This window comes from Amia ocellicauda, chromosome 4 (genome assembly GCF_036373705.1).
Source record: "Amia ocellicauda isolate fAmiCal2 chromosome 4, fAmiCal2.hap1, whole genome shotgun sequence".
Lineage (NCBI taxonomy): Eukaryota > Metazoa > Chordata > Actinopteri > Amiiformes > Amiidae > Amia > Amia ocellicauda.
In genome coordinates, this window is record NC_089853.1 from 25,925,332 (window position 1) to 25,950,627 (window position 25,296).

Here is a 25,296-nt window from a genome sequence, read left to right on the forward strand (position 1 = left end):
TGCATAAACGAATGACGCCACTTCGGATCGATTTGGAGTTTGATGGGGTGCTAGGTGATGTCATCACTGATAATTAAAAAATGAATATCTAAAAAAAAAAAACTATAACTGCACTGATGAAAACAAATATGGCACAAATGAATGCATATATTTTGATTCATATTCTGAACACATGGGGTGCCAACTTCACAGAGGTTATTCAACTCCTTTGTTGGGACATGTTGCCTTCACAGGCCTTTGTGTGGCCATCAAAAGTTCTCCCCAGAAAGGGATATGGTGTGCAAATTACTGCACATTCTGCTCAAGTGTTACCAGGTGTATTTCATATTGTGAATGTGCTATTCCCTGTTCTGCTATGAATCAACTTTCTCATAAAAGATTTTATTGCTGAACTGCTTCTTTAGACATCCGGAATAAATCAAAAGTTCCTAGTTAATCCTTGTTGGCTACTTCTGTGGAACAAATAATGGATTAGCCTGTTGAATGCATTGGAGAAATACACAATACAGGTTGATATCCTGCTGAAAAGTGCAATAAATTGCCAAAGAAGTATTTTTGATTTCTCTGGTTTTGAGTTTTGGAAGTTTCCTTCTCTATAAATGTCACTAGGCGGAGCTCTATCACTATTACAATTGAAAATAGTTTTTACCATCCCTCTTTTAAGAATACTTCGACATACCATTTTTTTGTTGTTTTTGCAAGAGTTGGTATGGATTAATCAGCCCATTGGTAAGAAATTAGTTAACTGATTCACCTGGCAGAAGGGAGAGAAGTTGTTCACACAGAGCTGTTTCTCAGGCCAGGTGAATTGAAACCGGTCATTTCTAGGCACTTCCCTGATTAACCGACACAAACACTCCTGCAGCTCTATTTCAATGGCAAGTGTTAGTCGCTGCACTCGTCAGCATTCGGGACTCCTCTGAGAAAGCAGTCCGAATAGTTCGATAATCACTGTGTGTGCCCGAGTTCCCTGCTGTGATCTGATCTGTGTACGTTCTCCCTAGAAGAAGGTACGCCCAGTGTGCTCTCCAGCCGCCTGCCCATGGCCATGGCGCTGGGCAGCCAGCAGGTGGCAGGGTTGGCACGTGCTGCCACACTGGAGCAGCTGCGGGAGAAGCTAGAGACGAGCGAGGCGCCTGAAAGGAAAATGGCACGGCTGGCGGAGGAGCAGCAGAGACTTATGCAGCAGGCTTTCCAGCAGAATCTCCTTGCCATGGCATCACACATCCCCATGAACATCAAGATCAACAACCGTGGTGAGTGGACAGTACAGAAGTTACTCGTCCTTTCACTATAATAATGGGCACTACAGCCCAGACCAGAAGAGGTTGCTTAGACTGAAAAAGCTACAGTCAAGGGACTAATGAGCAGTCCCTCACATGGCGCGTGTAGATATATAATTTTTTTTAATAAAGACATCCAATTAACTTTTAAGGATAATGATATAAACGTCTGTCTCATCTGTAGGACTGAGTTGTCGAAGCTACAGGAGTGGAGAAAAGCATCACTTTCCTTCTGTAATCACTTGGGCGGGGGAAGGTATTTATGCAGCTCTTGGAAGGAGAACTCTGTGATTGGATGTCTTGTCCTTCCTGTACTTCATTTTCCTTTTTTTTCTTGTTTTCCTTAACAGAAGATAAACAGGACATGGCACTGAACATTTCCACAAATGGAACCAACAGCATCAATATGTCAGTGGAGGTTAATGGCACTGTGTACTCTGGTATGTATCTATTTGGCCTGACTTCAAAAGGGGATGTTTGTGGGGCAGGATGAATAGAAAACTGTCGTAATTTGTTAGCAGGATACTATACCAAATCTTCACTCACAAAATGCTTTGGAAGCCGCCACCTATGACTTAGGAACTAAGGAAATGGATTACTCTCCTTTTATGCAGTCAGTTAATGTTTTTCTTTTCCTTCTCTTTCAGGTGTACTCTTTGCCCAGAAGCCTACATCAATGGTGGCTGGTGTGCCTCCCCCCAGCTCCAGTGGGGGGTTTGGGATCCTGTCCTCCTCTCACAGCCCGTCCTCCTCCTCTAAGGGCCCCAGCTCTGCCGAGCCCTCCACCAGTGGCTCCCCCTAGCAGGCGCTCTCCTCTGACGCTGCCACCTGCTCCCCAGGCTCCTCAATGAAACTAACTCAGCAGGGATTTACAAACTGTTGCACAACAATTACCTCGTCACACTCATCTGCCTGGCTGTCCAAACACAAACAAACTAACAGCCAAAAACGATGGGCGTTCTGAATTGAACTTGAAGATTTTTATGTTTTTTTTGTTGTTGTTGTCATTTGATTTACTTTTAGGTTTTTTTGTTTTTTTCCTGTCTTTTACATACCTCAAATCATCTGCAGTGCATATATACCTCAGGAGCTGTAGTATACCTTTTAGTTGACTCTCATTTAAAAAAAAAAAAAAATGTAAATCAGAAGTCTTTACTCTGCTTGTTGCATTCAGGATGGAAGCTTTTTCCCTACTTATATATGCATTACAATCCTGCAGTCTGTATAAGGTACAGTTGCAGGACCAAGTCTCGCACCACAACACTTGAACGTTTATTACTGGGCCTCAAATACGGTCAGCTCTTGTACAGTAATGGTAGTGCTAATTGCTTGTCATGCACAAAGATGACTGGTGCTATGAAAATCCCAGATTAGCATCTAGTCTGGATCTAAAAGCTATTCCTCTCTTACTATTACATATCTAAAATTTTCACATTTTTACAGGTCTCTTTTTTTTGGGGGGGGTTGTCTAATGCACATAAACACTTAATATAATATAACTGGAGAATATAATCACTGGTATTTCTTTTAGTTTTAATGCAAATATCAAGGCCCCACCAATTGGAAATCTTTTTATTTTCTTTTAACCAACTTCAAGAAGAGTTAAATCTGTCTTGTGGGAATAAAGCACCTTTTTTTTCTTCTTCCAAATTGACAAAAGACATCTATTGAACTGATGCCATGCAAGAGCAACAATTCTTCTGATTTAAACTTTGTGAAAAGAATTGTAAGGCATTTAATTTGTGGAGGGAGTTTGGAGGGTTATCACTGCTTGACTCAAACTGCAAAATCTGCCCCCAGCGCACTTGGCAGTGCATTGGTGGATAACGCCGCACATCTTTAGGACCTGGTGCAATGGCGGGGTCTTGAGGACTAAACGGTGTTCCAAATGCTGTCAGAGCTGTGGTTCAAACTCTGTGATGAGTTTGATTTAAAACAAAACAAGAACTATTGCAATCTGGAAAAAAAAACTGAAAAACAATCAACTTTCTTGCCGGTGCAGAACGACCAGTTTTGATCTACAATTCAAATTCAAATTGTATCTGCCTTTCCATATTGGAAAGGAGCTTTCTCAGGAATATGCTGGTGTCTTGCAGGCCGTTTCTACACTAAAACAGTTTCTTCCCACCGCACACAATAGAAACTCAAAAAGAAAGAAGAAATACCTCCCATTTCTCTGGAGAACAGCATACCTCATTTGATCAATATGATCCATGCTGCAACATTGAAAACCAAAGACTCAGGACTGTTTTTTGTCAAAGTTCCACAGTACCAAATGTGAAGTAAGGACGTGTTGGACTCTTCAAGCTACTTCAGAGACTCAGTGGTTGGGTTCTTAAAATGTTATAAATACCTCATTGGACTTTGGGATTTAATGTTGTTCTTGTCAGTTTTCTCTTGTACCTTTTTTTTTTTTTTTTTCCCCCAACGCGTTAAGTCCATGGAATTTTATGTAAAATGTCACCAACAGTTGGCCAGTATTTTACATCCTAATCTTCCACTTGGCATATAAATCCTTGCACAGTTTAATACCAAAGATCTTCAGCTATTTATTTTGCACCCTGGAAAAAAGACATTAGTTTGCCACAAAACAAAGCAAAAATGTTATTAGTGTGTCACTTTGTTCTTTTTAGCATTTAGCTGATATTTGTTGTATTAAAGGTTATTTAAATTTAGCAGCTGAATTGAACTACAGTGGTCTCCCCAGTGTCATAGGTCCCGTTTGATTTGTCCGTTTCCTGTTCTACTTTTAAATAGACTTGCTTTGGAATGGATCATTTTGATGTTCAAAGTTTGGTTTACGATCCTTCAAATTTGTTCACCATGTATTATTCTGTTTCACAGTGAAGCCTAGTCATTCATCAGTTTTAAGGTACAATCATCCAGTTTAATTATATGAATGGCCAACCAGCTATATATGCATTAAAGAGTTATTTCCAGGTTAGACTATTTTAGAGTGAAATATGAATATTAATCAGTCTTATTGTTCTGGGGTTATTAACTCTTGTTTGTTTTGATTTTACAGGCATTTAAAAAGCTACTGGTGCACCATTTAATAAGAGGCTATAGCTTTTTGATGCAACCTTAGCATTGTGTTTTCCCAGTCAAATTATACAGTGTTAATTTAAATGGATCCTGAATTTTGGAAAGGAATACATAATGGGGGTCTTGCCTGAAATAATAGCTTTTTATTTTGTGAAGAATTGCACAGGCTGTGATACACTAGCAAAGTAGAAATTATCGTGTCCACATTTTATATGACCATATATTTTATCCAGTTTTTACATGCCTGTTTTTAGATGCATTTAAAATTCAAAATCAGACCAGTATTAATGGAAGATGCAGGTGTTTCCTATCTAAATATAATTGATTTTAATCCCATTTAGTGCTTCATTGGTTCTGTTTGCCCAGGGAGATTAAAAACAAACAACAATGTAACCTGTTCAAAAGTCAAATACGGTTTCAGTCCTTTTCAGTTTGGCATTCATAGTTGAATGTCTCCTAGAGATCAACATAGCAGTTTTTATTCCAAACTGAAACCTTTAGTCAACTCTCCCACAACAGGAAATCAAATGTATTTCCATGGCACTATGAAAAGGCTAATTGCATTGTTTGTGAAAGCTTCTGTAACTTGTTGGTGTCTCAGTAGGCCTCCTGTTTTATGATTACACACCCTAAGAAATATTTTATATTGACACCTGAGGCTATATATTTAAGTTCCTTCTTACACACATTTCAACCAGACCACGTCTTTCCCAATGTACTGTATTGTGAAATGTCCTAGTTGAATCACAACCACAGAATAATGCATCATATGTTAGCCATTGTATGCTGTCTAGGCAAGCAGAGCATAAAACATGACCAAGCAGCTACACAACCTGCTTTTCCCCTCCCCAGAAAGTTTTTACAAAGAAATGTTGCTACGGTTTCTCTAATGCGAATGAATAATTTGTATTAGTAGGTCTACTGTAGTTTGTTTTAATATTATGCAATTTAACTAGGTCTTCAGCAATGAGAATGCATGTCTGTGTTTTCCAGGGCTTGTATCAGTTGTTATTACCACACCTTTTCTGTGCAATTACACATGCAGCTAATATGTCTTCTGTCAAATAGTATAAATGTATTTCCTCTTAACAGGATTGCAATGTTAGAGTGCTAAACCATTTTTGGACTTAAGCTTTTACTGCCATTTCAACAGTTCTGATCAGGTCATGGACTAAACAGTTGTGCAATCGACCTAAGAGGAATACAGTTTCCCCATTTTACTTAGGGTTATGAAATAATCTATCCTGAATTCTTCTCATGATCTGTTGACTCAAATGGAACAATGTTGAGGGTGGTTCTTTAAATGTGACAGGTTTACAGGGACTTCACAGCCCTAGGATTCTTCACACCTCCCTTTTGTATTTCTGTGAGTGAAAGGGCAAGACTGACGTTGAGTCTCTGCATCTCATTACGGAAACCGATCTAGAAACTCAGTGAAAATGTGACTGCCTGAATCAGACCTGCTGCTCTGCAGTCTTTTCAAATGCTGCATTCAGTTTCTGTAAATGTGTTTACTTGTATGTGTGCTAAATGTCATGTCATGTGCTTTGGAGACCAGAAGTGCACTCTTGTGCATGGTGCACAGCACAATATACAAATACTACATTGTAGAATAGCTGACGTTTCTTTTTGAGGTGTGTGTGTGTGTGTGTGAGAGCGCACATGGGTATTTCACAATTTGTAGTTCGCGGGAACACATTACTGTGGACGTACGGTGACATGGACCTTCATTACAGGATCTAGGTTTAATTTAGATTAATCCCCCTACTTTCAATCACATTTCACAAGTTTCACTCATTTCACTCATTTCATTCTCATTTGTACAGATTTGATGCCCCCCCCCCTCCATCCTTTTTCTATTCTATAAAACTGAAAGAGAGCATCTTTGAGCCCTTGTACATGGTTTATCAAGATTTTTTGTAGATCATTGCTTGGAACACTACAAATTAAAGCCAAGCTTTAAACATGTTTAATTACGCTCAAACAATACAGCAATCATTGTATTTTGTCAATTAGTTATTAGTGACTGTAATGCTGTAATCTATGCTAATAGTCACTCACACCTCTTGCAATCTTTGTGATAAAGTATATACATAAACATGGGCCTTGCCCTACCATAATTAAAGTCTCTCAAATGATTATGTCTGAGGGTTTCTTAATGAAGGTTGTTGGTTCCTTAAGCTGAGAAACATTTTATTATTTTAAGATTAGAAGTTAAGGAAAACCATTTGTCCAGATGCTTTGCTTTAATTCCGCCATAGTAATTTAAAACCTCCAGTATATGGCATCTCCTCTATAGCATTATCCTTATTAGCCTTCAAACCTTTTTTTTTTTTTTTTTTTATTCTTTTTGAGAGAAGTCAAATGTCAATCTGGTCGTCTCCCGTCAGCTGCAGTGCTGTTGAAAAAAGGCCTGGTTTTAGTACTCAATCAGACTTGATAATGCTGTTCCATCGCAATGCTTTAGCCAACATTGAATGTGTGTTTTGTGAACAGAAAATTAGACAAATCTAATAACCACAAAGGAAAGAAAAGCGAGTTGAAATCTAGTCCAAGTCACTGCTTGACTTGGCCATGATTTACTGAAGTCTTTGCAGGGCGCTCTGAATTTTTGACAGTCTTCTGTTTTTGGAGCTATGAGATTTTAACAGTATGGTGACAGGTGGTGGGCAATTAGGTTAGTCTAATTTTAAAACTTTTATTATACTAAACTTAGAGGTGGTGGAAATTTAGATCTTGGTTATTTTTCTTAATCTGCATACCACATTTTATAATGCATGTCCAATCCGTTTTAATATTTTGATTTACAAAGACATACAGCTGGAAATGTCCTTGATTTTTCCTTTAATTTTATCCAGTTCACTTGTCTTTGCCATACGGGGGAAATGTGCACTTGCTTTGAATGCTGCTAGGGACTGTGACAAAAGGGTTTAAAGTGATTGCAGGTTTAATGTGAAATGTGGACATCTGTTTGGGAAAGGAAACTTAAGAAAATCACTTAATGGAAAGGTTTTCTGCATATCAAAGGAATTTATAAATTGGGTTATCCAGGTTGTTGTGCCATTACTACCAGCTAGTCAGCTGCTTGCCACCTCACCTCTGTGCCCATTTGTCATTTTACCCATTATTTATCAGTCAGAATATATCAGGACCTAAAGGTTTTTCGAATGATTTTTTTTTTTTTTATTATTATTATTATTATTCTGGGAATGCTGTTCTGATCACATGCAGTGTCCGATAGTCAGCTGCTACAGTTTGCCCATTCACGAGATCTGTATGTTCTGCCATGTGCTTTTTGAGATGTTAGTTTAATGCATACATTTTTGCCATGGTAACTTAGCTCGGCACCTGGGATCCTGACACTTTGCTTCCAGATGTTTTTTTTTTTGTTGTTTTTTTTAATTATTATTATTGGAATTTTATTTAACCTAATCTGTGTATTACATGTGCATAAAAGATTAGTGATCCTATACCTCACATAGAATTTTTTTTCTTTACAATGCTCCTTTTTAAAATCAGTTTTGGGGTTTGTGCTTATGATTTATTATGAAATTTCCTCTAAGAAAAATGAAAATGTGAATGCTTGTGAACTGATTTGTGATGATTGTAAAGTGTATTTAAAAGTGGAGCAGTTTTTACCAAAATGATATTGACACATTCAGTTTTGTTCACATTAGTAATTCAAGGATGTGGTTCTCAGGGCTTTAAACATGTATGTCATGATAAAGTTTTACTTTATATCTAGTTTTGTGGCGTGTTGCTTGGCGGTTTTGTTTACTTCAGTCATCTCGACTAGATGTGAAATTTCAAAATGTGTGCAGGATGCAGTAGATCAGTATTTTCCAGCCTGCATGTAGTAGGAGCCTCTGAAAGTAGTATTTGATAAACATGGTGCAATGAGGCCTCGACATTTATCAGAAGAATTCAGGTGTTCTTTGGGGGACTTTAAATTAGATGGGTTTCAGCTCATGCATACTTCAGTGTTTCTAGGCTATTATGAAGAGGTAGGGCAAATGCATGAAAATTCAACAGACTTAAGAACGGTTAGACCTTTTGCTTTTGTAGAATAAATTTTCTCGACAACCCTCCCCCCCATCTTTACACTGTTATGGTTTCAGTAAACATCACAATACGACAGTTTCACGTACTTCAGTCCTGTGACTGTGGAGGTGTTTAGTGCTCTTACCACTGTTGTAGCAGTCATTCATTTATTTCAGGGGTGTGAATCCGTAACTAATGTTGATTTATAATGTGTATTGTAATACATTTTGGATTCTGAAACCCTACCAGGAATTTGATTTTGTATTCCAAGTCTTCCCTGCTCTTGACTGAAAAGATTTATATACATTACAACTTATTGTCATGTATGTTGTATGGTTGCAGTTGATTTCTTCCCAGGGTAAGCAGTGAACAGAATATTCTACATTGCCCCACACTTATGTAATGTCCATTGATTTGAATGACTTTTTTTTTTTTTTGCACCCCCCTTATACATTGTCAGTCTTTAAATTTGTTTCCCCACTTTGCTGGTGTTGCATGCATCAGGACAGTCTGCATCATCCCCCAGTTCCCAATTCAAAATCAACTGTTTGATAGTTGCCCACATCTAATACTTTTGAGTCACTCTTTCCATGGGGGTCCAGCTCCACCGCTTCTCCAGAGCCGTGGTCCTTGTTATTGCTCATTCACCGAGTAACTAAATGTCATGATAGCTTGGACTAAAGGAGATCATATGTGTTGTATTTTCAGATGCCTCTTGCAAAACTATGCATAGGCCTCCCTACTTCCCTTAGTGGTCTCTGGATGAGGAAATGAAACATTGTTCAGTGTCTAGTTTAGGAGAAGCAGGTGCTGATTTTACCTTTTGGTTTGCTGTCCGCTTCCTTAATTAACTACGACCCAACAAACACCATTTGAGATCTAAATCAATATGTTTCAAATATTGCATTGAACACATTGTATAAGTTTGAAAGGGAGAACCTAGTTTGAAGAGCACATTAACAAAATGGCACAATTAAACAAGGATTCTTTCCATAAATTAATTTTATTATAAAGAGTAAATGTTTCCTTTAGAGAGCTATACATGTACACCCATATATTTAATAAATCTTTATAAATTCTACATTCACATTCAGTGGGAATTTTTTCATTGTTAATTAACTATTAATAAAATGACTTGGAACTGCTGCTGCTAATGAAAATATACAGTAAATGAAATAAGCCTTATACGTGCATTTATAAGGAAGGTTGAAGCTATCTCTAGAAAATGCAATGTAAACAAATGATCTTTCTGTAGTTATTAATTTCTGGACATACAACAGCAAAGAAAATTGCCAATCAGCACAGGTCTAATCACTTGTACAAAGGAAAGTGATGGACAGATAACATACTTTATAAATACAAATGTACCAAACTAAAGTGCTTAATTTAAAATCTAGATAAATATAGTGCAATATATAAACAATGTTATATACTTTTGTGGTTTAGAAATGACAATTAAATTTAATATTTTTCCTACTTGCATAAGAACATTTATGAACACCTGCTAAAATAACAGGTTAGACTTACAGTATGAAATGTACTGCGAGATGTATGTATTTATTGAATTCTGTATGTGTATACTAGCCCTTCTAAGGTATTATAATAACTAGACACTTATTTTCATTTTCAATTAATAAATACTTAAATGAAAAGATACTGGAATAAATATTCTACCAGCTTCATCCTTCCCTTACAATCTTTAAAAACACTTAAATTGTGCAATATGTCCTCTAAATGTGCTGTTCTAGTAACTCAGTACTCCACCCTTCTTATCTGAGGTCACACATGGTTGGGGTATTTGATTCCTTGAAATGCATTAAAAAAAAAAAAAAAAAAAAAAAACGCTTCCTCTGTACAAACAAATGTAAATAACGATACTCCTTTCTCCACGTTTAGAAGTACAGGGCTGCGAACGGAAGGATGCTTGCCAAGACTGCGGAGCTGGAGTGCAGTGCAGTGGCACGGTTTGTGAACTTCACTGAGTATTGTACCACTTGCTTTTCATAGCCCTTCTCCAGGGCTCTGCAGATGTATTCACCAGCCTTGTCCTTAGTCTTTTCCTTCATCAAGTACACACATTCCCCATTGACTAACTGGCATTCAATCGTACTTCCTTTGTGCTGCCAGAAGTATTGCGCATTATTAGAGAGTACAGGGCAGGAGAGGTAGTAACTGGGGGAGAGAGATTCTTCCTGCACACTGGAGCGTGCCAAGACTTTGTGAACGTTTGGAGCTTTTTGAGCTTCAGCTGAAAGGGAGAACAAGAACAAAGAAAAGTCTGGGTTAAACTTATTTTACGTCTGTATGGTATAGAGGCAAGAAGGAAGCCATAATGCCCGAAAGCCCACCCAAAGACTTGGGAGACTCTGTAGCCATGTAGCAAGGAATATTGTGGTCTGACTAAACTAAAATGGAAGAGTTATGCTGGGCACAAACCCAACACAGCCATCACCCTAGGAACATCTGTTCTACTGTTCACCATCCCTACTGTGAAGCATGGTGGTGGCAGCATCTTATGGGGATGTTTCTCATTGGCAGGAACTAATGCACTTGTCTGGATCGAAGGGAAAATGAATGGAGGAATGCTATGGGTTCCATAATTTCTGATTGAGAATGTTGTTGGATTCAAGCGTTTACATGGCTATGAGATGCTAGTATTCTATGGAATGGATTATCAAAGGTCTACACCATCCCTTAATTTTGAATTATATTTATTTCAGAATGAGCTCAATCTGATTAGTCTGTTTTGATTCAGGTGTTTATATGAGGGTATTGTATTCCAATTTGATCTATCAATCAGATTATGAATGGAATATTAGGCTTCATGTAAACTATATTGGGTAAGATCTTGTTTTAGCAATCTGTTTCACAATATTCAAACATATTGTAAACCCCCCCCCACACATGCATATTTTTTTCCTACTGGAAAAGAACAGCTTTTTACTTAATCCTTTTACATTAAATCTATTTTGTTTCATGTAATTTATTCTTATGAAACCAGCCTTCAGCTCTATCTTAAACCATGCATCTCCTGACCTTTCTCACAATCAAGCTTCTATTACTTATAAACAATACATTAATGATGAGGTCAAAACAATACTAAAAAAAAAAAAAAAAAAAAAAAAAAAAGCTTAAAATCTCCATCTTACTTGAGGATTGTTGACAGACTGTATGCTGTCCATTATTCACATCCTGAATGGTCCATCTAACAGAGAGAGAAGCAAATGTAAAATACACACAAAAATGTCTAACGCCATCAGACTGCTAAAGTCTATTAACTGATCTTGTTCATTGTTAATGGAAATGGTTTTATTTTTTCTTCTCTGTATAGGGTTTCCAGTCACCCACAGTGAGAGGGAGGTGCAGAGGGGAAAACGGAAGTACTGAGAAACACGGGCACATTATACTAATTTTCATTCATGGTTTTGGTATTGAATGGCTATTGTGGGACTTTCCTAAAACTGGCTTGACTAGTTATATTTCCTTTTAAGGTTAAAAAAAACAAAACAAAAAACAAAAGTGCATTGATGTCTAGTGTAAATTTACTGACAATGTAATACTGGGATCTACCTGACAATCACTTGATTTAAGAATTGAGGAATATGTCTGAATCTGGGGGAAAACACAATTTAAATTACAAAATATAGGAATTGTGATTTATAATACATTTTTAATTAGTAATCACTGCAGGTTATATAATTGAGATCGCTATAATATTGGTGGCCTTCCAGAAATCATTCACTTTTTGACAATCATTTTAGACCGGGTAGTGCAGCCGTTTCATTAATAATATCTTCCATATAGCTGTTAAAGTTTGTTTTCACAAGATGCACATATCATTATGAGATCATACAGCCATTGGATACTGTGAAAATGGCATCATTGTGTAAGTATAAAACCTAAAGCCCAGTTTCACAATAGAAATGCAAACTTACTCTGTTGCTGATGTACATTCACTCCCATTCCAGCCACAGTAAGGATTTTGTGCTAAAACACAATCCTGGCACGTTTTCCCATAATGCTTACAGCTTTGTAGGTCAATCTGAACCACTTCATTAACAGAGCCAACATAAAGCTTTTTCTGAAAGAACCAAAAACATTGACATTGAATTATGTCCACCTTGCAGTCAGTGAAGCAGCTGTTTAAGAACACTTTCCTCTCACTGGCTTCAGTTTCCACAAAATGTGATGTTGGTTACCACATTTTACTTATAATTGCTATTTACGATTTTGTTTGTGTGATATTTACACATTCAGTTTGAAAAAATCTTTCCTTTTGACAGATACTTTACCACATCATTGTGACAGTCTACCATCTAACAGTTACTATTGAAACCAGTAAGAATTAAAGGTAAAAAGAAAAGAATGGCCACTGACTGTAGTAGGATTCAAAATCATGGACTGGATGTGGGTCTTCTCTTTAAAAGGTTGGATTTCTTCAATGATGAAAGGCCTACCATTGACCTGCAGGACTTCGTGTACAACACCATTATCTACAGGAAATCAGACAACAAAGGTTTAGCATTTTTAACACGACATTGAAAACTACAGCCTAGTCTTAGTCTTAAATGTGTATTCATATTTTTGAAAGTGGAACAAGGAACCACCATTTTGTAAAATAACAATGTAAAGGGAAATACAACTGCAAAATGCTTAATTTTATGTGGACTGTTTTAGTTAAAGGTTACAAAAAATAGGAACTATTGTATTTTAACCACTGCTTTTCTGTCAACAGACAGTTCTCTGAACACAGATGCTGAAACACGAGTTCAATTCCTACATCTCCTGTGTAACTTTTGCACTGTAATTATTTAACACATCCTCTATTATAACATAAAGCAACTAAGGTGTTGAAAGGCAGGTGCTTTAGTAAAACAAGACTTCCTTTATTTATTTAGCATCTCGTCAAACTAGTGTGTAGGTATGGAAAGTGTGTGTTTTTTTGTCAGGTGCTTCACTTCTTATATATACAGTACAGATGATGTAAGGATCAGGCAGTATAACATGATTCTTACTTGGAAGAGCTATTCTACAGTACAGCCATTATCTACAAAGGAGAACAAATTATTTTTTCTATCTTCTCTTCCTTCTCTCTTTTCAAAACCTTAGTCTGACACCTTTAACAAATGTTTAATGCCGAATTTTTTATGTTTTACCTAATGAATGTAAAACAACTATTATTATTATTATTATTTATTTTGACTATCATAGAATTAATTTGTATATGAACAACAGAAATAAAACTTCAGTTCACACCAAGTTGATTTATTTTTCTTTAAATTTGTTTGTGTGCTTTATAACAACCAATAGCTTAACCACAAGTTACACTTTAGCCTGCAAACTTTTTTCATTTTGAATGCATGACTGCAGCTTTAAAGTTAAAGCGAGCCACGATTCCACAGCAGAACACACTCACCTGCAAATCAAGACCCTCATTTGTGAAGATAAAAAAGCCCCTTACTAAATTTAGCGTACCATAATTTCCCTTTCCTGTACTCTGAAGGAAGCTTCTGCTGGCTATATGCTATACAAATGGCATAGAAACAAGATTAAAATTAAGATAAATTACTAAATTATATGGCAGCCCTTACATATGGCTATGCTACAAAGTCTCTCCAAATAATACAAATAAGAACTATTTAATAGAGAAATGACAAATTTCCTCAGTTTTGTTTGTTTGTTTAGCTGGGCATTACTTTTTCATTGACAAATCATTGACACTATATAAAGATATATTGGACTATTTCTAAGAGGAGTTCATTGCCACAGTACTCGCCTGCAGAGAGCAGTAAGACCGTGTGTGATGTGTTGTTCTGGCCCATGACTCTGTCCACTTGAATCTTCCGATAATGCTTATGGCTGACCATGAAAGGAGCAGTCTTGTCAATCGGCTTGACCCAGTCTTCCATCTCCGGGTTGTCTTTGATTATATCTAACACCTCCTTTGATAACGTTGTACTATCTCTGACGCACTAAAACAAATAAGAAGAGAGACAATACTGTTGAATACTAATCTTTGTGATGCTCAATTCCATTTCTTGCACTGGTATCTGCCATTTTTATAATGGTATACCTTTCTCAAATTAGCACTTGTTATTTGGTGGGACTCAAAGCTGCAAACCAACAGAGAACAGACACATTAGCTCATAAAATGTATTACAAGCCCAAGCCTTTTTGTTGTTGGTATTCTTGCTTTAAAGTTATGCTCGGATACAGTTTCATATGCCTGCTGGAGGACAGCTATGGGATCGGTGCACTTCTGCAGCCTCCAGGGCAATGATGGGAGTTTTTTGCTGGGGAGTGACTAGCCCAGTATCCCTGCTTTGCTTGGTGATTAATTTTACCCAGAGAGTCAACACATTATCAGCCGACCCTTGTCCAGCCCATCCGGAGGCTGTGGGTCTCATTGGTATCTTTCACAGAATGAAGCACTAGAGACCTTTTACATCTATTTAGTGATTTAGAAACAAAAATGTTTTTGGTGATTTTAAACCAAGCATGGTGGGTTTTGTTTTGTTTTTTGCATCTAATTAGACCTCATTTCCTGCCACTTCCTTTAAATGACACAGGAAGCAAACTAACGGGTATTGACCTTGTAAGATTACCACAGTCAAAAAATAAATTAGTCATTTAGATATAAAACATGAGTCAAGATAAAGACTACAAATAAAAATAAAAGAAGCTTAAAGTAACCTAGCAATGGTGGATTTTAATTATGCTGAAATTCAATAACGAGTAAAAAGTAACAAAGATGAGATTGTACTAATGTCATCATTTGCTTAATGATTCTTTCCTACCGTTCCAGGCCTTGGTGTTGGGATAGTCCCTGAATATCCTTTAATTTTGGATGTTGTGAACACTCTGTCAATGTCCTCCATGCTGTAAATACACACTGCTGTCGAATTCCTGTTGAAAGACACATATTAGTTTAAACACAAAATGCAGTGACACTGCATGCTCATCACAATAACAAAAAGGGAACTTACATGTGTGTTCTCAGGAGTAAGTTAATTATCAGCCTGATGTTTATTATGTTTATAAACCAAATCATTATTTTACTAACAAATGAGATGGAGGGGGAGGGATTCATCCATCCACAATGTGCTATTTCAAGAAAATTAAGTATTAACAGTTGGTTCTGTGGGTTTAAATAGACTGGGTTTGCATTTTCAGGAAGAGTAGCTTGGTTAAAAATACAGAAGCACACAAATGTATCTTTACTGCTGTAGTTAACTGTTCTTTGGTTCCTAGGTTCACCGCCAGTTAAAGCCAGTGTGTCGGCTAAGGATCTTTAATGTTTAATACTGACGCCAGAAGAATGAAAATGAATTAAAGCTAGATCACTATTTCCACTTACCAGCGACTAGAGAAGAGCCCATAGACCTTGCTCTCTCTCCAGTTATCGGCGTGTAAAACAAAGATATCCAGAAGTCGGTTGAAATAAAGTCTCTCAGTTGGGAATCCACAAGTAAGCCTGGCACTGAGAATTGAAGTCCACTGTTTCTGCAACATGACTTTGGAGCCTCCCATATCGGTCTGATGCAGAAAAGAAAAACACAGAGACATATTGGATACTTTCAAGAGCTATTATAAGTCAGTGATTCGTCATTGAGGAAGGGAAGTTAAATACAGAGATATTCTCATGAGAATCTTGAAAACTGTAACCAGCCTTTTAGCACTGCTATATTAAGATACGTTTGTATACATTTTCCACAATTCCACACTAATATCACGGTACTAATCATGCAACTTAATTCACTATAGGTCTACTATATTTTAGAGAATAAAAACATATGCTCAGCTTATTTAAATAATATACTATTTTATTTTTACAGCTTTAAAGACAGGTAGTGACAGCTGAAATAAACGTGAAAAGTTGTATTAATATTATTAATATTTACCCGTTGCTCAAAACAATGCTGTGCTACAGTCCTCATCTTTTTATTTACAAGCTAAAGTGACAGATATAAATATACACTGTCAAGGATTATATAAATATGTTATCAATCCATTTAGATTTCTAAAGCAATGCAGGACCAGTAGGGCTCATGTCACAGAAGGTCATGTACCATGTATACTGTAATACTAATAATCACGATTCAGCACAACTGGAACGGTATCAATACTGTGATACCTTAAAACCAGTAAACATCAATATATGTTTATAATGTAAAATTGTTTTATACTTAAATATTAAAAATAATAAATGGAATTCAGTTGTTAGCATTGAGAATATTCTTTATCCAATATTCTTTAAAAACATTGTGTCCAGAATCCTTCATGTACCCGTCGCTGGCACTTACTCTGCAAACTTGTGTCACGCGGGCGATCCAGGGATCTGCTTCAGGGTGTTGGTCTCCGTTCTTCTCTTGGAGGAAAGAGTAGATTTTATCGTGCAGCTCATCCTCTAGTCTTTTGCTCAGGACCAATCCGATATACTTTTGCTCTAAGAAGTGAAAAGAAATGTGACTTTTTAATAGCCGTGCTAGTTGTTCAAATTCAACAACTGTAAAGACAGAAAAACAAGCAAAAACATAAAGTTCCGCAACAATTTCTGCTCATTATCCTGAATCGATAGTCTTTACCTGCAGTTTCATAGCATGAATATTCAACCTGCTGTCTACAGGAGACAATTGTCAATAGTAGAGCAATCTCAATACGTGTGATGAATAGGGTAATTGGACAATGTACTGTATGACACCGAATTCAATGGTGGAAGCCTTATATTGTACTTTTGTGGCATGCATCAAAAACAGCATCTATTTGCAAGAACATTTATGGCCCCTGACTGGAACGTGTAATTAACATGTCCATATGCCGCTGTGGTCACTACAGTGAAAGACTAATAAATATAAACTTACTCACAGTCTATTCGGGTTAACTGACCACGTGTGGATGTCCCTGGTAACTCATGAACCATATAGTACGTTGGCAAAATGTGTTGCAAAAAGCTGCAGTGTGCATAATGCCCTTACAGATGAGCAAAAGAAACTCACCTGTCTTCGGCACAGCTGACCAGACATCTCCTTTTCTATCGCGAAACCTGCGAATTCCTACGTTGTTTCCATTAGAATACCTATTTGCGGTGCTGTAAAGATCATCACCTATAAAATAAGAGCACACAATTATCATTCAAAACTGAGCTCAGTCTAGAGCATATGCACAATCATACAGAAACACAAATTGAGCTTCCACTGACACATAATAATGTTTAATGTGGATCCTTATAAGAAGAATAGAAAAAATACTAATTTTAATCCAGTGACTCACCAACAAACAGTGATGGCACGCTGTCGTTTACAGAGAATGGAGCAATTCCTTCACTTTTGAATGCATCATTGCAGATGCCTAACTGGTTCTTGTCCTGTTACAAAAATGTGAATACAAGAAAAATCCTAAATGTATCAATGGCTGAAAGGACATGCAGAAAGTAGTGGACCAACAGACCAAGGACACTCTCATGCACATTTCGGCATCTGTCCTTATTCTTTAGAGGCTAATCAGCTATCAAAATTGGAGCCAATATCGATTTATTGTTGAAAATTGAGAGTTTGTATAAGTAACATGGTCATTACCTACTGCAGTCTAACAATGCTAGGAAAATATTGATGAAGTGTGAAGCTGAATCAATGAATCAACAGATTAGTTTTACACTGTCCAAAGGAGCAGCACAATGCTGGTTCATAGGTCTCACCTTGTAACTGACAGTATTATATCTACTGTAATGGAGACCCCACTTGAAAAGAGAGGACTGCAGCATGAGTACGTACCTATATGAGTGTCTGGGTTAAAGATAGAGTGCAAAGAGTTCTTCTTCAAGTCATTATCACATACCATGTTGCAGCATGTCGGTGTGTCCCCATTAGTTCCACAGACAAATATCAAGCTTTTATTTGCATGCATAATCGTAATGTCATATGAACACGGACTCTGAATTAGATAACAAAAGTAAAAATTAGATACATTTTCTGTTATGCAATTTGTTACACATGAATAGTCATCTTTTTTAATCCAACAACTATATCCATCCTTGTTCCACATATGTCAGAAAGCTATAGGTACCTTTACTACTGCTAAACCTTGTTTTAGCAGTGAGAAATGTCTAAATACATCAAAACAGTTCTAAAACTGGTTTCATAGTCAAATAAGAACCAAATTAAAGAATATAACTTACAGTTTTACATGGTTCCTTGGAAATTGTGAGGTTAACCTTTGAAGTACCAATGAATAAGAGCATTAGTAAATACATCCACTTTAATTTTGGTTGTCAAGAGTACATGTATACTAACCAATTAAAACTGTGGGAAAATGTAAAAATTATCTCAACTCCATATCAGATATGAAAATTTGTATTTGAATAGTATATTGTATTTGAAATTTCTCAGCTTCTCTGGAACATCCATTAAAATAGGATCTTGAGATCCAGAAGGAGTGAAGAGCTACAATGGTTGTTTATTGGCATTGTACTGTTCTGCCAGTACTGTCTTGCTTAGCTGTATAAAACAACTGTAATGACAACAGTTGCAGCAGTGACAGTTAGACAGACAAAAATACATTTTGGAAAAGTTGCAGCTGAAAAAAGGCAAACACTATACACCATATTTTGGTAAAATAATTAGGCATATAAAACCAATTGGTGGGCCTACTTAACAGGGAAGTTTCAGCACTTTTATGGAGCTAAATGTTCTGCATACATAATATACTGAATAGAAATAACCCAGCATACCTCATTGGACTGATTCCGTGAAGAGAAGTCAAGGTAGAACAGTTTGTTATGGCCTCCAACATAAAGTGTGTCATTTTGAAAACCATGAAGGAATACTGTGTGGCTGTGCTGGCCAAGAAGCTGGCGTGTTATGAAATGTTGACCTGGAGGAAATGCAAAGACATTAACAAATATCCCTGAATGTATATGAACCTCCATTCATTTCAAAGTAAAATTCTTTAAAATTACACCAAACACATACATTACAAACAGCATTGTTCAAAAGTTGCTGAAATAAATTGTATCATTCACATTTTTATTTTTATTTTCAAATTCAGACTGTGGGAAGCTGGCAATACTGACAAAATATGGAATAAAATGTTATTTTTACTTATAATCTGTGCTTTTTCAGTTTTCAGGAGAGCTATCATAAAATTGAGCAAATGTATATACTACTTCGAATTGGAACTGCCTACTGACAATGTTAAGTCAACAGCAGTCAACAAGATATGCTGAAGTTTAATAAGTCAGCCCCAGCCCGTGCACTGTCAGGCATTTTCATTTGTAATATAGAAACTGTAAACTGGTCTGTTGACTGACAGAAATCAAAACAACTTGGATCTACAAAATGACTCAACATTACTTAAATTGTATTGATACTAGATTGATTGCATTGTTTTTATTTTAATGTTATTTCGCTTAATATTGAAAGAAAACAAATACCAGGATCCTTTAAGACACAGTTAACCAAAATGGTGTATTATTGCTTAGATGATTTAAAGCAACTTTGAAGGTTAGATCAGTTAGATAGCCTGCTCTCATTGAGAATAGTTTGTGTTGTTTATGCTGATATTGTGGTTTATTTATAACATTATCGATGCACTAATTCGTGGTAAACAAAAATGTATGTAACTGCTGTATTTCAAAAAGGGGAAATATGAGTTACTTGGGATTGCCTGATAAGAAGGTGTGTCTGTCTGTGTGAGAGAGAGATATTGCATGATCCAATTTCTCACTAACACGGTACCACTGCAAATGCAATTTAATATGACAGAAAGATAGTAGGTAAATAACCCTCATCCCTTAGACATGACGCACCAGTTACTTCACCACTACTCACTCAACTTACCCCTGTAAAAAAAACAAATCAACCACAAACATTTCATATGTTCTCAGTGCTACAGGCAATGATAATGACATGTCTCACAGGGCAAGATACAGCAATATCTTGTATTACAATTCACAATGTGGTGGCAGCAGTCCACAATTAGTATTTTTTTAAATAGCAGAAACAGAATTCAAATTACACTCTAACCATTACCAAGTGTGAGATAAGACGTAAACGGCAACATCTAAAAAAGCTTAGTACAAGCAATTCTTGAAACTGATAATGAAATTTATAATGATGTGTTACAGCAAGAGTAGAAAAGGAAAAAGAAAGAGAGAAAGAAAAGACATCTGTAGTACGGCCTATATTGTCAAACAAAAATCACTTAAAAATGCTCAGATATATTTTTAATGAGATAACTTAAAAACTGATATTGTTTTAGTATTCCCCATTTGGGGGGATTCAAGAATTCCACTGGTTTAAATCGAGACTCACTAGTTTCGCAGTATAAGGCAGAACGTTCCAAGGAAGTTACTAACTTCCTCCTTCACTGTAATATATTTAATAGTGATGTATGAACATTTCCTCTTTCACAGCATGAGTGTGTTAATCTGGACTACACAGCAGTATAGCAACATCCACATTGAGCTGCAGTTGCCTGTGCAATGTGGCAACGGGTGATCAGTGTGGACACAAGACAGACACACACTATGCTCCTGCTATGCCATTTGTTTGCTCCTGCCTAAAATGTCATAGCATAAGCTGCAGAAAGGTAGCTCACGTAGTAAGACACAATTCTTAGTGTGTCAGTCACGATTTCAAGAAAAGTTATACAGCAATGAAAGCACTATACTGGACACACAAGTGCTGAGGTCAACTGAAAGGCTGCGAGGCAAAACATGTTTTTTATACATTATATATAAGGTTTGCCTCTGCAAAAAGTGCACAGGGATTACCCGACACTGCAAACTGTTGGGAAGGTAAAAACATTCCAGATAATAATCATTAGATCATCTGCATGTCTCAGACAGGGGACAAAACCAGAAAAAAAGCACAGCTATTAGAAAGTGCCACAAAGAACAGGGTGGTCTATACTGTAACCATGAATTAATAATGTTACAACAGATGGTGTAATGTAAAGTAGCAAGTAGTGAGACAACGAGAGATACCCAACACCTTAATTATTGATCTTTTTCCTGTCATTGTATGTATTGAAGTGTAATTATACTGTATTCAATAAAGCCCCTGTGCGTTCCTATCCCCCACGATAATTGAATAAAAAGGATCAATTGGAGGTGATCAGAGACTCATTTGAACTCAGTTACTGTTGTTTTAAGCGATATAGACTTTTGCAGTTTTAAAGTCCATTGTACCTCCATCCGAGCCAAAGACAAACCGATCAAATATGATAGTGTGGTATAAATTATAATGTGTTTAGTGTTCTTAATTGACACAGATCCTCAATTAACTGCCAAAGCTCTCAGCATCATTAACCACTCTTCTGTATAATGTAGCAATAGTGTTCAATATGTTCAATTGACCCTCCTAGCACAAAACCGACGACGTATGTTATTATAAAGTGGTGTTAATACGACTTCAGGTCATTGTACAATTGTCTTTTCCTCGGGATAGACAAGCTGCGACTATATATTTTTGGAGCGGAAAACTCACCGTTTTTCACTCTTGGTGTAGGTGTTGAAGTCGACGCTGACAAAATATTCAGATGGAAAGAAAATAGTACAGCAATAATTCCTGCGATAGAGGACATGGTGCACTTTGGTCAGAGACCTACAGGCTGCAAGAGCGACTGATGTGCGGTGTTTGAGTGCGGGTGTCAGCTTCTCTTTATGGGAGGGGTAACTTCCTGAAAATAACCACCCATGTAAGGAAAACCCTTTTTATGAAATGTGTTTGTTACCAATATATAGTTATTGTCTTCAGAACACATGTATAAATGAAATGATTCTGGATTATTCCAAATACAAAATACAGCCTTTTGGTCGTTTTGTTAAGGATGAAATATCTCTGTAATTTAAGACGTTGATCAAGATGGAAATATGCAGATCTTTACTTTCAACACTTTAAAGGATGCCAAACTATATTTATGATGTTAGGTATTTTGGCTTATTGTGTTTTCAGTTTGCCTTAGAATCTTTCCTTACTTGAACTGTGAAGTCTCAAGACCCCCCCATCCCACCCACACATACAAGAAAAAGTGGAGGTGGGGGCTTCTTCACAGTTCAAGTAAGGACATTTTCTCAAACCTTATTAGTTTGACACCTGGAAAGGAAATGAGTGTACCTGCGCGATGTCTTAATGAAATGTGATTCATGCATCCCCTGCTCTGGAGCAACACTGCAATATTGAACTGATGTGTTCATTGTGTGATGCATGTATTGTTGTTTATATTGTGACGTGTTTTGGGGGTGGTGGTCCACTATATACAATTAAGATTGAATGATCTTATTTGAAGGATTAAAGATTCAAATTGTCCAAAATAAAAAGGGACATATTCCAAAAATTGGTGAAGTGCTATTACTATTTTTCAATGACTGTACATTTACAATAAACCTGAGAGCAAAAATTGAATGGGGAACAAAATGAACCTGCATATTTATAATAATTTTGGTCAAAATTGTCTTGGTCCCTTGCTTTATTCAGTTTTACATTCAGCAGTAGATCCATTCAGTTGACTGAAGCTCACATGCTCTCCAGACCAGAGGGATGAGGTGGGTATGGTGGGGGGAGGTTAGCAGTTGTTGGTGTAAAATTGCTTTCCAGTAAGATACTAGTTAAAACTTGCTCTTGCTCTTGCTCAGACTTATCTGTGTGGCAGATAGAGATAATGTCTACTGCCATGGACATTATTTAGTTAACGAACCTAAACTATATAACATGTTCTTATCAGTATCAGTGTGTGCTGTGTCCTTGGTACCAGTGCTTCCATGTCCGGATGAAATATTGTTTCCCCAATTAGAAAGAATACCTTATCAATTATTGCTTCCCGTGTCTCGCAACTGCCCCGGGACATATGACAAGAAAATATCATCCAGGTTCGGGACGGCCCCAAACCTCCTTTGAAATATTGCTTGTAGATGTATAAAAGGCTGCGTGAAACTTTCAATAAACGAAGATAAACGAACAGACATTGTGTCAGTGACTTTACTTCCCAGGCCTGTCTCCTGCTGAGAGTCTACACTGTTACTGGAAGCGCTCACTGGGGTGCCTGATTCACTGGGACCCGAAGGGTTGCTTCAACTGAAGCGTTGTACCTTAACAGCAGTGGATGCCAATGATGGGAGGATACTTGGGAGGGGTTCTGTCCATAGTATATTTGACTATTTTGTATTTTGAATTGCTGTTCCTTTTTTTTGGCATGTTTGCTTAATCATGTAATTACAACACAAAAGGAATGTAATGACCCCTAAAGGACAGCGCACATGCACGGTGCAGTTGCCATTTGGATTTTCATCATTTTGCTTTAGTTTTGTTCCTCACTGATCTTTACTTCACTTTAGCCTCTGGGGAACTGCGGCAGTCCTCTGGGTTCAGCAGCGCTCCCTCTTTTCTGTAGACAGAGCAATGGAACATTTATATTATTTAATTTTTTACAAACCTTTTAAAACAGTGCTTTATAATGCATTTTAACATTACAGAACCAAGTGTATAATGTTCTACAGCATCTCTTCATAGCACAGTTAAAATTAGTTAGTATTATACACCTTCATGTACCTCACACTGCCCTCCTGACCCTAAAACAAAGTACTAGTACATGATCAAGAGATTTTCAGAAGACAGGTGCTCCACCAGGATTTGAACACAACAGCATTTTTATATATTATATTGGTGATAATATACTACATTAATATAAGCAAACAAAATGGGAAATGTATATCAGAGTACAGCCAACTTTATCACACTTTTGTAAAATGCCAACTGTGGCTCTTATTTGTGGTTATAAATAGAGCTAGCTGGAACAGGTCCATTTTCTTTTTTAATGGCTTTATTTTGTAAGAACTTAAAGTAAAATCTGAATTGGTGAGTAATCTTTTAGGACTATTTCTTTATGAAAATATAATCTTTGGAGAGCTAAAGTATATAAACATCCTGATTTTGCTGTTTATCAAAAATGCTCACATTCCCAGCATAGGAGGACACACGCGGGTTAATTCAATTGGTTTAGTGGGAACTAGCTAGTATTAATTATCTCTTTAAAATATAATACCTAACCCAAAATGTAAAAAAGTTTAAAAATCATTACCTCATGTTTATCATGGATATTTTTTTTTTAAGAATTCAAAATGGAAACACTGGAAGTGAAACAAGACAAAATAAAAAAAACTCCCTGCCACCTGCACCAGCAATACATTTCCCATCTCCTACATCTGTGGCTTCAGCACCTCTTCTAACTGATTCACGTAGCCTACCTCCAGAGGACTATCTTTATATCTTTATTTTTAAGATTTATGGTCACCATATGTTACACATACGCCAAGGTGAATCACTGGTCACTACACCAGTTATCCAGAGAAATTCAGGAAATTAAATGAATCATGTCAATCCAACATGGAGAATAGGGAGGGCTGGAACTGCACCTATTCCTTGCACTGGTAATTTATTGATAATTATTAAAGACCCAGAAACTGTTTATTTGTATCAATGTACTGTATGCTTTGTTGATTAATGATGTCTTGTTATAAACATTAAGATGTTGTCATGGGTGGTCAATGACACGCTTACCCTAAACGACTACTCCACCCCAGAATTATTGAGATGGGGAATCTCAACGACCCAATATAGCTCCCTGTTACTGTTATTCAATATTCTTCTTCCCCCTTCCTCCTTGCTTGTATCGAAAACTCCTGTCACTAAAGCATAGACCCCCTATTTTTCAATATTTGCAGTTAGTAGTTAATAATAAGATTTAAAATGCCCTCAGTGTGTCAGTAATATCATGAGTAGCCTCCTCTTCCATTGTGCAATGTATGAGAAATTATGGGTTAATGGAAATGGGATAACTTTCTCTCACATCTTAAAAACTATGGCCTTCATTCAGCTCTTAAAACATATTATTATTATTGTTTATTATTAGCAGACGCCCCCTTATCCTGGGT

At 36.8% G+C, this 25,296-nt stretch overlaps 2 protein-coding genes across 4 annotated transcripts in view; one reads left to right on the forward strand and one right to left on the reverse strand.

Annotated features, from left to right (window-relative positions):
- The window catches only part of LOC136748145 (AT-rich interactive domain-containing protein 3B), a 55,709-nt gene extending 47,641 nt beyond the window's left edge, over positions 1-8,068 (forward strand). Inside the window, exons 7-10 of one of the 3 annotated variants that reach the window (XM_066701642.1) lie at positions 1,005-1,256; positions 1,468-1,539; positions 1,634-1,723; positions 1,931-8,068. In XM_066701642.1, coding sequence (XP_066557739.1) covers positions 1,005-1,256; positions 1,468-1,539; positions 1,634-1,723; positions 1,931-2,085 — 569 coding nt within the window. In that variant the 3' untranslated portion in view covers positions 2,086-8,068. The remainder of the gene's footprint in view (positions 1-1,004; positions 1,257-1,467; positions 1,540-1,633; positions 1,724-1,930) is intronic. The other 2 variants (XM_066701643.1, XM_066701644.1) reach the window with 2 other exon arrangements.
- Positions 8,069-9,366: 1,298 nt separating this feature from the next.
- Positions 9,367-22,000, reverse strand: LOC136748143 (semaphorin-7A). Its single transcript, XM_066701641.1, has 14 exons — positions 21,854-22,000; positions 19,096-19,238; positions 18,544-18,579; positions 18,204-18,299; positions 17,640-17,733; positions 17,366-17,473; positions 16,673-16,815; positions 15,727-15,905; positions 15,167-15,275; positions 14,146-14,341; positions 12,747-12,862; positions 12,305-12,450; positions 11,519-11,574; positions 9,367-10,617 (listed from the first exon to the last, which is right to left on the reverse strand). The coding sequence occupies exons 1-14, from the start codon at positions 21,948-21,950 to the stop codon at positions 10,262-10,264; spliced, it is 1,875 nt and encodes a 624-aa protein (XP_066557738.1). The 5' UTR covers positions 21,951-22,000; the 3' UTR covers positions 9,367-10,261.
- Positions 22,001-25,296: the final 3,296 nt, after the last annotated feature.